This window comes from Lathyrus oleraceus, chromosome 5, assembly GCF_024323335.1.
Source record: "Lathyrus oleraceus cultivar Zhongwan6 chromosome 5, CAAS_Psat_ZW6_1.0, whole genome shotgun sequence".
NCBI classification, from domain to species: domain Eukaryota; kingdom Viridiplantae; phylum Streptophyta; class Magnoliopsida; order Fabales; family Fabaceae; genus Lathyrus; species Lathyrus oleraceus.
This window is the reverse complement of record NC_066583.1, coordinates 565,855,551-565,872,768: the sequence shown is the minus strand read 5'-3', so window position 1 is coordinate 565,872,768 and position 17,218 is coordinate 565,855,551. Positions and strand designations below refer to the sequence as shown.

At 32.4% G+C, this 17,218-nt stretch overlaps 1 protein-coding gene across 1 annotated transcript; it reads right to left on the bottom strand.

The window, feature by feature from the left end:
- Nucleotides 1-10,656: 10,656 nt before the first annotated feature.
- Nucleotides 10,657-11,601, bottom strand: LOC127086479 (probable histone H2A.3). The gene is made up of 2 exons (XM_051027253.1): nt 11,328-11,601; nt 10,657-11,055 (listed from the first exon to the last, which is right to left on the bottom strand). Exons 1-2 carry the CDS (start codon nt 11,514-11,516, stop codon nt 10,846-10,848), a joined length of 399 nt encoding a protein of 132 aa, XP_050883210.1. The 5' UTR covers nt 11,517-11,601; the 3' UTR covers nt 10,657-10,845.
- Nucleotides 11,602-17,218: the final 5,617 nt, after the last annotated feature.

The window sequence follows — 17,218 nt, the reverse complement described above, 5'->3', positions numbered from 1 at the left end:
CTAGAACATCCTTAAATAGGAGCAGCTGTAAGACCTCAATTTTGACCCTAAGACCCCTCATGCTATATCATCATATGCATTAGCATTGGGATCACAACTTGGCATCCTCCTCACCCCTCATTCATTGGGTTTGCATTGGGAGAGGTCACCAAGCATATTTGGTTGTATCATACTTTTTTTCATTATTTACTAACCAAAATACCAAAAATATGTCAATGTATAGTTTGTTGCTTTTGTAGGTAGTGTGCATGCTCACCTATGCTCTATCAAGTTCATATCTAAGGTTTGAGACCCTCAATGCAAGGAGCTTAATAAATAATTGGTTTAAATTGGCTCTAAGTGTCATATATGAATCCCCATGATCTTCACATATCATTTTGATCAAGAAATTATCAAGAGTTTGGAGTTTGTTTGCATTGGAAACCCTAGTTCATCCGGGTATCTTGTGTGACTTCTTCAGCAAGTTTCTTCAATAATTGATCAAATATTTCAAGGGATACTTCATGTTACATCATCTTATGCATATATGATCCTCAATGAGTCCCATAAGTCAAGAGAATGTCAAGCTAGCAAGTTGGTTCATGATGGTTGATCAGAGAAAGTCAACTAGTCAAAACTGGGGTTCCCTTGACCCTATCTCCTACAATTTTTGTCATGTAAAAATTATTCCAAGAGATAATTTACTCTAAATTACATTTCAAACAATTTTCATATTGAGGTCTAGAGCTAGTTTTTCTTGGAAATTCATTTTTTATGATGAAATATTATATGTCATTTTGTCTAAACCCTAGTTTGGAGGTCAGCTTCCCAAGGCCATAACATGCTCATTTTTTATAATATGGAATCCATTAAAATTCCATGATCAATTTAAATATATCTACTTAAACTTTTATGTTCGTAGGAAGTAAAAATTCAACATGAAAATGCATGTGCTAAGAGGAAACATTATAGGTCATTTTGAGCCAATACCATTGAACAAGTGATTTTCCTTTACTTCTAAAATGAATAACTCCTTCATGATAAACCCAAATAAGGTCAAATTTGTGACCACATTGAAGAGGTTTGAAAGATTTACAACTTTTATGAAGGAACTTTTCTCATTTGAAGTCCATAGAAAAAGTTATTCAAGGTGAAAGAAGTGAACATTTGACTTGGGACTTAGAAATTTTGTAAACATGTTTGATTTCCCAAACTTACACCTCAAAATTCACCATGATCCCAACTTCAAATTAAACATTGTTCAACATGAAAGTTGTTCCCCTTGATCTCACCTTTCCAAAACATCCAATATCATCTCATTTGGATTAAAATTGAGGGACTTGCGCATGGGTGTAAGTTAAGGTATCATTTGGATAATTTCAAGTTCCACTTTTCATATACATTTGCATAAGCTTCTAACATGATTTAAGCATGAAGTATATTGGATTATGGATCAGAATACATCATTTCATTTGCATAATGCACGACCATGCATCCATGCAAAGGAGAATTTGAAAATTTGCCAATTTTGGAAGTGTGCAAATATCATTCACATTGGCTATAAATAGAACCCTTTATGATCAAAATTGAGATCCCTTTGGCCCAAGCTTCGACCCTCTCCCCCCCCCCCCCCCTCAAACCCCATTGAAAGGAGAATCTTAAAGGTTTCTTGAGAAACCGAGTTTAATTCTTCTTCTGTTTTAGGATTGAAACTCTAAGAGTCCAAGCCTTCTAACCATTAAAATCATCTCCTGCAAGATTCTAGAGTCAAGCCAAGCCAAATTAGAAGCCAAATCAAGCAACTTTGAAGCTCCTCGAAGGTGAGATTTCAGCAACTTCTTCTCTTTGATTCTCTCTCAATTCTTCACTATTCTTGTTGATTTTTGGTTTGGTGAAGTCCTACCAATGTAGGCAACAAGATTGAGAGTCTTTGAGGTCAAATCGAAGCAACTCAGTTCATGATCCTCAAAATTCAACTCCCTGTATCTTTTCATATACTTGGAATTGAACAAAATTGAGGCGAAATTCGATCTCCTGAGCATTTTTTCTTTAAATCCATGTCTTACGTTTTCATTTTGGTGATGGTTGAAGGTGGACCATTCCGGTGAGGTCCACCGGAGAAGAAGACCGGAACTCTGGCTCCGGCGATGTGTTGGCAAGCATCTCAACAACATGATCCATTTAAATTGTTTTAATCTTGGGCGTTGCTTTTGATTACCACGCGTGTGTCTCAGTTGACCAAGGCATATGTGGGATGTGCGCTTATCACCATATGATATGCCACCTCAATTATTGAGGGAGATCAGATGACCCACTTTTTTGAATTTTTGAATATTCCATTTAATTGCTTATTTTTAATTAATTCATATTAATTTCATTATTTATCCAAAAAATATGGGACTTTCACCAAAAAAAATCAAATATTTTTTCTCTTTCATTTTATGAATTAAAATTATTTTTTGGATCAATATTGATATTTTTCATGATTTAATTGTTTTTATGTATATTTTTAATTGTTTAAAAATACTTCTTACTTTTCAAAAATAATGAAATTTTTTCTCCAAGGTCCTTTGACCTTATTTGACCTATGATAAATATCTTTGCCATTTATTTGGTGTTTTGAAGAGGTTTTAGGTTTTGGATAAAACATAATTTGATTTAATACATTTTAATTTTATTTTTAATTGTTTAATTGTGTAAAAATTATGTTGAGACATTTTTATTGACTTGTGAAGTTTGACTATATGCTTGGGTCTTGGTCAAGGTTGATTTGACTTTTGTTGGATTAAAATCATTGGATTTTGGGAATTGATGAAATGTACACTTCATCTCCCAAAATGAATGACTTATTTTTTTTTGATAAAATTCCTCCCATGACCAATTTCTGTTTGTCTCATTTTCCCTCCCTCTCCATCTTTAATCACATTCTATCTCATCCCTTCCATTGACCAATGACATCTCAATATCCTAAGGTTAGTTGGTTCATCAATAACTTTATGTTAGATGAACCAATACAAGTATGGATGAGATTAGGTCCATCCTTTGATCATTTTTTCTTTTTGTGTGTGGTATGTTTTAGGAGTATGGTTCATTATACCATATATCTAACATGCATTAACACCAAAAAATTTATTGCCCAACCTCAGATAGTTGTGACTTCTACATAAGTCCAATTACGATTGCTTAGCATAGCGCTAAATTTTGACCCAAAGGTATAACATTCTAGTAAGCGATATTGTAAGTCTCCCCCCTTTTATGGTATTGTGTGGAAACTTGGCCTTTTTCCTTCCTTTGGAAGATGTCTTGGTTCAAGGATCCATGCTTGTGAATAGAGGGTTGAGTGTTCTCCAAGAGAATAACTTAATCAATTGAAAAGTAAAACACCACTAACATCTAATCAACTAACATTTGACTAACTTCTATTAATCTTGCTTTTATTTTCAAGTCATTTACTTTATGCAATTTAAATTCAAGCCATTTATCATTTATCATTATACATATCATTTAACTTGTTTATTTTAATATCATTTTCCATTTGCTCACTTGAGCTATATATTGTGATTGTATATATTTGTTTGTATTATTTTGTTTGTGCTTGTGGTATTAGGACCTTAAAATACTTAATAAACAACAAAAACCCCTAAAAAATGTTTGTGTGGACTGTTGGATGTGATATGAGCTTTGGACTTAGGATTAGGCAACATTCCCTATGCAAAAGGACTTGATCATGCCAACATTTTTAAAACCAAGTTCTTGTGATTTGAATTTTCATCTGATGCAAGTATTGAGATCCACTTGAGTTCATCTGCTACAAATGTTACTTTGAACCTGTGTCTAATGTCTTATTCTGAGCCATTCAATGAGTATGTCATCTGATACATGGGAAGATTATGAAGAAGACTATGAAGTTGCTAGCTTGGATGTGGGGTATCTTTATTTGATGCCTTGCTCTTCATTGTGCTACTTGCTTATTGATATTGCTTAATTCTAAAGTCTAAAGGAAAATTGGGTTTCTATATGATATTCTTGTCTATTGGATGGTATCTCATTGGTCAGATCTTTTCAACTCTTAACTTTTAAATTTTTGCTTAGGATTAGTCTCTTCATCTCCTCCCACTTATTAAATTTCAAATCTCTCCCCCTTTTCAAAACCTTATTTGCTTGTGATTTCAAACTTAGACTTTATTGCAAACTAGAAACTTTGGCCTTATGACATTGCATCTTTAAACTCTTTTTCTTAATCAAATTTGTGAATGAACCTAACCATATTGACTTAAAATTTCAAAAGACAAAAAGAACTAATACTCATCCAAATTCTTTTAGGCCCCTTTGTGTCTCTCTTAAATTTAAATTTTTGTTAAAAGAAATTCACTCACTTTGAAATTGATACCACGAACTACGAGGTTTTGATCCCTCATTTTATGTTGGTACGTAGGCACAAGTCCGAAGATCTTGTCAAACACAAAAATATAATTAATGAATTCTTTTCTCATCCCCACACTCTATTTATTGCAAACATCTTTTATACTAAAACACATACGCACATAAAAAAGGGCTCCCTAGGAGTACCTAGGATACTTTGGGTGCTAACACCTTCCCTCTATGTAACCAACTCCCTTACCTGTAATCTATGGCATTTTATTAAATTTTATTTGAAAACTTCTTATCTTTGGGTTTTGTTGTACTTTTCCCTTTTCCTTTGGAAACAATAAAAGCGCGGCGGCGACTCTGGTTTTATCGATGTTAAGTTTATCCATAACTTAATGGTCATGAATTTACCGCTACAAGTATTGCATACTATGAAATCATGAATGCAAACACTATAGCCCCGAGAGTCTATGCGAGTGTGCAAAATAAGCTGACAAGTTAAGTAGTACTCTTATGTGGAAGTGTGACGGAATAAATAATTGCGTAAAGCAGGGGACCCTGAAAGAAAAGGAATGAAAAAATGGTGAAAGATCTCAGCAGTATTGTGGTAAAAGTTGATTCTTCAACTATTTTGGGGGGTGACATTGAGGTCAAAAAGTTTTGTCTTGAAAATTGCTTGAGGACAAGCAATGAGACAAGTTTGGGGTTGTAATTAGTCACCATTTATGCTATGTATTTTGTCACTTATTCGGCGAAAATCCAAGTAACTTGTATTACTTTGTTTTAATTATTGTTTTGTTGAGTATATTTCCTTCACTAATAGCTTATTTAACTGTTTCATCATTATTTAGTGTCATTTCTATTTTTTTGTCGCATTTTATGCTTTGGATGTGTGCATTTTCTGCGTTTCAAGTTCAAGCAGGTAATCAAGCAGTATCGAATGTAAAAACAAAAGAGAAGCGAACATAATCGAAAATAAGATTTCACGGTCCAATAGGCCTGCTACGGCCACTCGTAGCACCTGCTACAGGCCGTAGCAAGAGGCCCTGTTTGCACTGAAGAAACTAAGTTAAATAGAGACCTACTACGGCCACCCGTAGCACCAGCTACGGGGCGTAGTAGGGGTCTGGCACAAAAGCAGAAACTACCTAAAACAGTGGCCTGCTACGGCCACCTGTAGCACCGGCTACGGGCCATAGCAGGCATGCGTGAAAAAAGTCCAGTTTTGACTTTTCTGTGTTATTCTTAAGTGAGGGACGATTTGGTCGATTTGAAAGCGAATTAAATAGACATTGGTGGATATGTTTGAAGAAAGAAAGGAATTTTATATATGAGGGAAAATTTTCAGACAAGAAGATGATCTTTAGATAGAACAAGAATTGATACGATTCAGAATTAGAGAAATTAAGGTTTTGGGTGAAACACGATCTTTCATGAGCGGAAGCAATTGAAGATCAAAGTTCATCTGAATACTTGTAATGTCTCCGTTTTATATTTTTATTTGCTTGAATATTATGAGTAGTTAACCCCCCCCCCCCCCCAATGCTAGGGGGTGTCCCTGATTTGAATCTATAATGACTTTGAGTTTACATTTGCAATGACAATATTATTTTTCAAAACTATCGTAATCTTTTGATGTGTTTAATGCTTTCTCTTTTGGAACAATTGAGATTATTGTATGATTATCAATTATGCTGGACCACCATTGATAATGCTTTCATAAGATTATTTTGTAGTAGATATCACCTAGGACTAGGGATACCCTGTATGAACTAGATTATTCTCGATATATTAAGACTTAATTTCACCGGTAATTTTCTGTGGACATAGAGATTAGGGATGAATGATTAAAGGTTTTCTCACCAAGGCCTTGGGAGAAAATACCTTTGAGAACTTGTAGTAATTAATTGATATTTATTGATGCAATAGTGACTCCGAGTTGTTATAGGGACAAATTACACACCTTCCTTGGCATGTTCCTTTACCTTGAAAACCCTTTTTACAACATTATTTATTTTATTTGTCATTATTTTTATAAATTTGAATCTAAAACCCCCAACACAATTTTTTGTTTAATTGAACAACAATTCTAACTCAATATTTGCGAGCAGTCCTTAAGATCGACATTCAGGGAACTTTATCCATTATTACTATACATGCAAAATAGTACACTTACTATTTTTCTGATCAACGGTAAGTTGTTTGAATGGAGAGGATGAGTGAACTAACTCATCGGAATCGGTTTCAGAGTGGTGCTCCGATGACTTGGTGCAACTCATGTGAGGTGTTGGGAAGGTGAGTTAGGGCATGGGAAAGTTTCAATGATGTTCAAGGATAGATTCTAGGTGATTATTTTGAATTGAATTACTTTGGAACTTAGAAATGGTAACTTTGTTCTTGGGTGAGAAAATCGATTTTGCAGCAAAGGTTTTTTTGGCTTTCTAAGCTTGGTTTCTAAGTGAGACACCTTCCCTTATTTATAGGGAAGGTGATGGAATGGTTTTGAAGGGAGAATGAAGTGGTTTGGTCAGAAATCCCATGTGACTTGAAGCATGCTCGAAAACGGATTTGAGGAGACATGGAATGATACATTCTAAGCTTGTTTCCTTCACCAACCACTTGGTTTTGGTTCTTAGCACCAATTAGGAACAGACAAAGGCAATGAAATAGTCTGCTATGCATTTAAACTTTGGCCATTTTAGGAAATTTCTGAAAAATCACATGGCATCGGGTTTGGGGATTTGAGAGGTCTCTACATCAAAGTTAACCTCCATTTGGGACTTGGTATGTTACATAATATGTTACAGGTCAATAGAGATTAGATTGTAATGAAATGAAACCTCGGTGATTGGATTTTCAAATTTTGGCTGAGGTGTGTCTGGTTTGTGCATCATGGTAAGTTAGTAACTTTGAACCAAGGCCAAATGAAATTGGCTCGTGCATTTTGCATGAAATTTGTACCAAATGTTCCTTTCCATGTCCTTTATTAGATGAAAAAAGAACTAGGACAAAAAGAGATGTGGTTTGGAAATGGCAATATGGTAAAGTAGTGGTCTTGGTCATGTTTTTAGGGCATGCCAGGCATGCTGGACCAGTTTAGCCAATGCAAAAATTGAGATCCTTTCTCAATGAATTAGGTTTTGTACTTTGAAACAAAGTTGGAAAGGTACTTAATTAGGACATTTTGCTCGAAGTGGAACTTAAAAATCTTGTAAGATGAGAAAGTTATGAACTTTGGAACTTGCCATAGGTCATTCTTGCCAAAATGTGACCAACCAACATGACAAAAAAATGTGACTTTGAGATTTCTTGATTTTTGTTGTGCAATTATGGATGTTTGAAGCTCATATAATCATATAATGATGTAAAATGAGGCTTGAGGATTTGTGGAGTGATGTTAGGTCAAGTTCATAGGTGAATCAAATGCCTTGAAAGTTCAAAAACCATGACCAAACCAAGTACTTATAACATGAATTAAATAGATAGTTAAATGGTGAATTAAGGTTGAAAATGACTTAAGTTGATGTTGAATGAGTGATGGTATGATAGGGTGATCAAAATGAAGCAAAGTCAATGATCAAAAGATGTCTAAATTAGGGTTTCTTTAATCACAAGCTTCATCAAGAATCATGGTTAGAGAAATTAGGGTTTGGTGATGCAAGGGATATACTGAGATGTTTCAAAGGTTTAAGGCATGAACAATCTTTGGATTTTAGGGTCCTCGGTGACATGGTCATGATTCATGATGAATCATGACTTGTACAAGTCAAATGAGGGTCAATAGCTAGGGCTGAAGTCCTTGGGTGACCAGATGAATCTTGATGTGTCTTATATGGGGACTCACCATCTAATTAGGGTTTTGGATAGTGAGATGTCTTGAATGATCCTCCAAGCTTTATTGGATGCTTGAAGATAGAGATTAGGGTTAAGGTGGCTTGGGCACACCTCAACATGGCCAGAGAGGGTCTTGAGGCTTCACAGATGAATCTCATGCCTTGGGTTTGTGGATTATTGAGGGTCATTAAGTACAAATGCATATGAGATGACATGTATTGAATGTATGCTCATGGATTAGAGTTCAAGAGGATGATGTGGAGGTAGGATAAATTTGAGGATATGACAACGGATAAATACCCATTTAAATAAGTGGGTATGGGTGCGGGTACCTTAGTACCCAACACACCCTATACTCGCACAATATATATATATTATATATATATATATAATATATATATATATATATATATATATATATATATATATATATATATATATATATATATATATATATATATATATATTATATATATATATATGTGTATATTTATATTATTATATAAAAAAACATGTCTATCAATTTTTAAAATAATACCATTATAAAGTACCACATTTTAATATAAATATTTATTTATTTTATAATTCAACAATAAAATCTTTGAGTTTTTTTAAATAATAATTAAAAAAATTAAAATATTTGATATTTAATAATTAATCGATTTATTTTTACTATAAATGCGAATAACGAGTACGGATATGGATACTTAGGTACCCACTGAATATGAATAGAGATACAGACATTCATGCCCACGCATTATGGGCTCGGGTATGAGAATTATTTTTAAACTAGGGTATGGGGACCGGTATTATAGTACTATACTCAAACCTACTCATTGTCATCCCTACTACATAACCTCTAAAACATTTCTAAATTCGATCCCAAAGACCTCCAAACGTCAAGAAACTTATAGCACGCGAATACCACACAATAGCATGTTAATTTCTATTAATCTAACATGTTATTTCACCGATTTAATTCGAAAATCCATAGTTGTTCATACTTTAAAATCTCAATCACGTAACAAAACTCATGTTTATGAACACATCGCATACAAAATAATTATCCCATATAACGTACATGGATTTGCAAGTAATCGTAACATAAAAACAGAACTGGAATCATATTATTCATCACAATCATTATAACTCAAAGGAAGAACAAACTCTATAGGAGGTTAATGACTCATCTACCACATACATTATTGAAGATTATTCTTCCCCCTTATCTTAATTTCTAGCAAGAATTCTGAATTTGATGATGTTCTCCTCCTTTAAGCTCTAGTTATCCTCTTGTTCTTCTCTTTATCATAACTCTTCCTCCCTTTTTTTCTCTTTTTCACTTTTTTTACATTCTGATATCACTCCCTTCTCCTAACTCTCTTTTTAAAAACAAAACTTTTTTTTCTTCAGGATATGGATATTCCTACTTTACCCTCACATTTCTTTCTAATTTTCACATTACCCCTAAAATCTCTACAAACTCTTATTCCTTTTTCATTTTATTATTTATTTAAATAATAAACTAAAAATATTATTTTAATAAATTAAATCATTTTAAATAAATCTACCATCTCTAATTACTTTCTACACTTCCATCATACTTATTTATTCAATTAAAATATTTTTTATTCTAGATTCTAAATCATTTCTAAATATCAACTTCAACAAGTCACAATTATTCTCATAATCCTATTCTAAGGATTGATGAGGAACAACAACAGTGTGTTTGGTTATGCTCATAATCCGATTCTAAGAATGAGTTATGACATTCCTAAAAATGAAACAAAACGATTCTAAATTAAACTTTTCATCAAATAGGAAACTTGCGGTGAAACTAGAATTCGTCTTGGAACACCATAAAGAGGACTTGCCACATCTTCAGAAAATGAATGAAAAAAGTGATAACAAGTTTGAAAATGAAATGTGACCCAAACACGAGACATATTCTAAAGGGTTGTTTGTAGTTTATAATAAAAAATAATACTACTCTTGAAATCAAAATTCAAGGACTGTCATTTTAAAGCATAATCCACTCTCCCCCACTCAATTCCAAACTTGAAACACAACAATTGACAAATACACAATTACCTATCTTTATGTCGATAAATAAACTCAAACATACATAAAGATCAAAAAAATCGTACTAGAGGGAATTGTGCGTTTACAGTCATCAACAATTTCCCCATAGCATATCAAAGTATAGACGGAAAACATAAGACCATTATTGAATAAAAAAATTAGACTAAATTGAATTATGGTATATTTATGGGAACCAAAAACATATTTAACTCAACTATTACTATGTTATCTGAAAATACATTCTTACTGGTTGTCTTGTAACGGTGCATTGGCAACTCATCTCTTACACGAATCAAAGTTTTGACAATTAAATGCAGGGAGTTAAAAGTAAAAGCAAGAACTAGAATTTTTCATAATTGCATATCCATTCACAATAAAAAGGATGACACCAAATAGTAAAGGGATAAATTTTATAAAGTTTAACCAAATCTCATCAAAAGGAACAAACTGAAACCAATGTATTCACATGACTAACAGAACAACTAACAGAACCTACATATCTGAACGATCAGCCTCTAACAAAAAAATGAAACGAAACAGGCACTGTAAACCCATTAACGAAATCAACTTTTTATCAAAGAATCATTCATCGTCACCAGCACCCTTGGAGGAGCCAGCTTTCTTTGGAAGCAACAGGTTGTGAATATTGGGCATCACACCACCATTGGCAATGGTAACATCACCAAGAAGCTTGCTCAATTCTTCATCGTTCCTAACAGCCAATTGAATATGTCTTGGCACAATTCTAGTCTTCTTGTTGTCCCTTGCAGCATTTCCAGCCAATTCAAGAACCTGTACAAAGAAAACACACATTAAATTCAAAACCCTAACCAATTGAAACTAAACTTAATTATCAATCCTAATCAATAGAAATCAAAATAAATTATTAATCCTTCAAAACACAAAATCTCCACTTAACTTATTCAGAATTACTAAGAACGATTAATTTGAATAAATTGTGGGAAAACATGTTGCAGTTACGAAACCCTAGATCATCATGCGAGACATGTATACGAAATTGAAATGAAAATTTTCAAAAATAATTAGCAGTGAATGGAAAATACCTCAGCGGCGAGATATTCCAGGACGGCAGCGAGGTATACCGGAGCACCAGCGCCGACACGCTCGGCGTATTTGCCAGCCTTGAGGAAACGGGCGATACGGCCAACGGGGAACTGGAGGCCGGCCTTGTTGCTTCTTGAGGTCGACTTCTTAGGAGTGCTGGAACCGAGTGTTTTACCTCTACCCGCCATTGATGAAAATTTTCACAGATTTGAAAACGGTTTCGATGAGAGAAGTGATGGATGCGAGAGAAAAATTTCAAGTGTTCTATTGAGGTTTGGCGGTTGTGAGGTTTTATATTGTGAGGATTCACTGAGAGGTGCAAGTTGAACCAATGAGGTTGATTGACGCGGATCGATAATGGTTGCTGTTGGATTGTTTTTAGTGGACGGTTGAGATGAGTTTGTTGTGTATGTATGAATGTATACACCGATTATTCTAGACCGTAATGTAACTAGCGAATTTTTATACCTTTTTCTTAAGCGTTACTCGATCTCTCAAAATTTTCATGTAAGAAAAGCAAGATTTTTTTTAAAAATAATTAAGTTTTTCAAATTTGATATTTAAATAATCAACATTTTAAATTATATATTAAAATATTCATATTTAAAAATATGTCACATATATTTAAAATTGATTCCAAACGCCACCTTGATTGATGTATGTATTATGAACATGTCAATATCAATGATACATGCATTGTTGTCCTAAGAGGATGTGTTATTCTCTCTAGCGCATGCATGTTGGCCTAAGAAGAGGCGCTCTTTCCCTAGCGCCTGTGTTGTATTGTTTTTTTTATAAATATGTCACTCATTATCCATCATTTTGTCACCCATCTTCTCATGATTTTATCATTACTTACCATGTTTTTACACAATGTCTCAACATCTTTCGATGCATATTGTACAATAGCTTCAACAACCTTTGAAATCAACATTTGCATTACACCTTTTCTTGTATTAGAAGTAGCAATTATTTCTTGTAAGTTCTCAAATTCCTGCATAAGAACTTTAATCATATGTCTTTTAACAGGACCATACTTGGGCGGGACTTCAAGAACATCTTCACTAACAACTGGATCAGGTTCATCATAATGTGGAATATTGTGAAGAACAATGTATGACACATGTTTCCCAACACATAATTTATAACTGAAATTCAACAAATTATGAGAAATGCCAAATTCATCATCAACAAGCATAATATCATGTTTTTGATTAATAAAAAACCCATAATTCAGAGAAGGAAACCCAACAAGAAGTTTTATGGCATGGTGTATTACTTTACCCATTTCTTAAAAGATATGATTCTTTCGTTCTATAATCTTAATTGTTTGGGGAGAGATGGTAGTAGAAAACTCATAAGCACTTCCTTTAGTAGTGGAAAAAAGTGGAAGTTGGAATTATCAAATTCTCTGTCATGTTTGCTTTGAGTGCGAATGATCTTTCTAATTTATTTTACCTTTTCACGTTGTATACAATGGAAAAGAGATTCACAGACAAAGAGGGTATCACACTTCTCAAGTCTAAAGTAGTTATCATCATAGTAAAACATATATCTTTGTCCTCCATAACTGTCATCTTGCATGAGTCCAATAATACTCATATGAAGTGATTCAGGAACACAAGTAAGATGTTGAAACATCTTATGTGACATCTTGGTTTTCTTTCCAACTTCACATCCACCATAAAATTTACCTTCTTTGAGATCATAAATACCAATGACGTCCTTTTGTGAGGCAATTTTCCTCATACTTCTAATTTATCTATGTCACAACTTAATTTCCACAATGTGATCCATGATATCAGTAACATGATCTTCAACATTCTACTATACAATGTTAGCAGCACTCATCTTTGTCTCTACAGTTTTCTTTCTCTTAGCGATGTCACATGTCCAATGCAACTAATATCAAAGAAATAATCTTCCTAAGACAAGACCTTGAGGGAGGTACAAGCAATATGAACAAGAACATTAGGCTTGCCCCACCAAACTTATTGATGACACGTTTCATACTTCTCATTCCACTAGGGATGCATATGTTGATGATGTGGATGTCTATCATACAATTTATAACGGTATGGTGGAGTGGAGTAGACAAAATCAATGCACTAGTAGTCATGTTTGGCAAGATGTTAAGACTTGTACATGGCATTGTACATTATGTTTTTTGAATAAGAGTAACAAACATATTCTTTGAATTGGATGGCTCATCAATATATACATAACACTTTTCATGTCTTTGACATGAGTAGTGAAAGCCATAACATTGTTTGCTTTATTAGATCCACCTTTTTCATTTATCTCATCATTAGTGATATTGTAAATTTGTCTTTGTTTCCTTAGAAAACTTAAGCAATCAACTTGAATATGTCCAAAGCCTCTACATTTAAGACATTGGATCCATTTGCCTCTGTAAGAATAATTGAGATTTTGTCTTTCACCATATTTTCCTTTATGCTGAAAGTTACACCGATTAAAGTTATGATGTTGATTGTCCTTGACATTGGTAGGGTCATTATTACCAAATCTCTTATCCAGTATTCTCATGACCTTTCACGAGATATCAACAAACTTGATATTTTTTCAGTATCATATTGTACTTATTCTTAACAACCTTCATAATTTTCTTCAGCTATAATCTTTGGAGGATTATTAGCACAATCAAGAATCGTTGGTCAATGAACTGATCCTGCTTCTTTGGCATTCTCCATCTTGAATAAAATAAGAACCTTGGAACACACCCAAATAGAATAGGATGTCTGCTTTGATGCCAATTGAAATCATATTCTTCGGACAGAAAGATGTCAAACACAATGTCTGGCACAATTTGTATGAATAGATGATTGTGTAACTGGCATGATTAAAGAAAAATATGAATAACACAAGAATTGATAACTCAGTTCAGTGCAAAATCACATACATCTAGAGAACCTTAACCCAATGAAAGGAAACTTAGTCTTCGTAGTCAAAAGTATAATTTGGTCTTAGTTGAACCCTCCTGGTTCAATGCCTCTTTTCCTAATACTACTCGTGAATATTTATTCAAGAATCTCTATAGAAAGTATTCCACTCATAATAGTCTGAAGTATAATTTGTCTTGTCTGAACTCACTTCGTCCAGTGCCATTTTCTTAATACTACTTGTGAATATTCAATCATGACTCCCCGTGAATTTGAGACACCTCTCACTTTCACTCGAACTCTCTCTCAAAAGTTTGGACAATTAGAAAAGTATAAGAATGATTAAACGATTACAACTCAAAATAAAACTCCATTCCTATTAATATTAATGTCACTAGCGAATAAAGTTCAACAATAGGAAATTGGAAAAAAAAGACTCAACTAATAATTCTCCTATATAGTAGATATTTTCTATGAAGTTATGAGTCTTCACACGTGAGATGTGCTCCTTAAATATCCACACAATGTTCAACTCCAAAACACTGTAGGATCTTCATCTTAAATACATTTGATCTTCTAAAATGCACAAGAGATCAATATTCAATAATGTTGATTTCCAATCTTGATTGATCACTTTCAAAATTAATTTGAATCTCTAAATCAATATTGTTGCATTTGATTCATATCATATCTCCTAAAAACTCATATAATCAATCAAATATTTATTATGAAAATTGAGATCCTTGTTTGATGCAAATCTTGAACAAATAACCACTCCAAATGCAATCTTGCTAAAATCAGATCTTTTCCAAGTCCAAACACATGCTAACACACTTAAATCTCTGATATAATAGAAGATAAAACAAAACTTAAAAGAACAAGATATACTTCAATTTGTCTTGCTCTCAAAGCAACCAGTTTGAGACAAGATATCTCACAGATTGTGTAACATTTGGATCGATATCTATCCATGTAACAAAATTTCGAGTCTTGAACAAATAAAATAAAATATTTACTTTGTGTAAATCACAATTCCAACTTCTCAAGTAAATGATTCAGAATAAATATCTTTATTAAATCGAATTTAATATTGTTTCCTTTAAACCAAAAAGCACATGATTAATCAAATATTTGATTAGATATAAAAGGAAACAAATCTCCTTTAAATAAATGAGATCTAAATATTTTAATAAATGCAAATCTAAATCTCTTGTTTAAACCATGTTCAATTAAGATCTTATCCAAATAAATATATGATTTAATTAAATCTTTGACCAAACTAATTTGAATTAAAATACTTCTTAACTTCAGTATATTTAGGAAGAACTAAAACAAAAACAAATCTTGAATAAAATCTAAAGTGAATCAGAATCCAATTTCTACTGAAGTTCTTTGAAATAAATATTTGGTTGTGGGAAAGTTGTTGAGCAAGATATACTCATCAACTTTTGTGACATATTTCTTTCCATTTTTCCTAAACAACAAGTTAATCCAAGTGTAATACTCCCTCCATTTTTTATTATAAGTCGTTTTTTATTTTCCACACGTATTAAGAAATGTAATAATTATGGTATGAAAAAGATAAATTAGTGAGAATTTTACAAAATTATCCTTCATTAATGGTATTGGAAATACAAATTGACATAATTGAAAGGAGAGAGAATAATAAATATTTAAGGGTAATAGGAAAAATAACATTAATAATTCATTGGTATTATAAAACAACTTATATTGTGGTACAAAATATTTTTTCCAAGTGACATATAATAAAAAACGGAGGTAGTAACATATTTTAATTTATATTCATTGTTCTCAAATATAAGTTGACTTTTGCTTTAACTTTTAGGCACATGTATGAGATGTATGTTGAAAGAGACTTAAGAAAGTATTGTTTCTTAAACTCACTCGATATTCAATTTAACAACATGGACCAAACACTATCTAGACGTACATACAAATAAGTTGATTCATGAGAAAAAAGAATATTACATAGGACCGTTTTACCATGCGTAAGTATATATGAATTTGTGTTTTCTTTTATAAATCAATTTTATACATATTATTACTTATTATGGATGTTTATGCAGTTCACATTGGCAACTAATAATTCTATGTCCTAAGAAAAATAGTGTAATTATGCTATGCTCATTATACTATAATCTTGATTCAATGATGGAAGATGTTTTAAGCGTGTAAGTGATATTATTTGTAATACTCAAATTTTACATTTAGTTTTGAATAATTTTTATTCATGTTTAATTTTTATCAACATGTAAGGTTATAGAGGGATACAATTTAATGTCTTGTAAAGTAAGAGGTAAAAAGCCAAAGTTATTTTTCTCAAAAATAAGTATTACTTGAGCCTTTTGATATTCTTTTATTTTTGCAGATGTATTACTCGTGCTTTGTGTGTATTAATAACTATATGAAAATTATTTGTAGACGCGAAAACAATCTAATAGATATTTGTATGGATACTATATTATGAAATATATGTTTGATATTGTCTCCAGAGGTATTAGTAATTCACGAGTTAAGGTATTAACTTTATCCACATGCATGTAATTTATTTATAATTGTTAAGTTAATGTTGTGTTTGGTAGCTAGTAAAAAGTTTATGTCGAGATTGAATCTTAAATGTTATTGTTTTGGGATTATTCTAATTTAAATTTTGTTCATATTATAGGTGTTCAACGATCCAACACCATTCACATAAGAAGATATAGATGATATTCAATCATGTTAGATTGGGTGCTTCCTATCTTTTTATGAATTTGAACAACACTAGTTTTTTTTTTTTGTAAATACTGTGTATAGGTTTTTTGTTATACGTGTATTTGGTTTTGTCATTATTTTCTGTTTTCAAATATGTATATAGGTTCTCTTGGTGTATCATTTGTATATGTGTACATTTGGTTTTATAAACAATGTAATTTGGTATTTTGTGTATATTTGGTTCTATTATGTTATAAAATAAAAAGTTATGATTT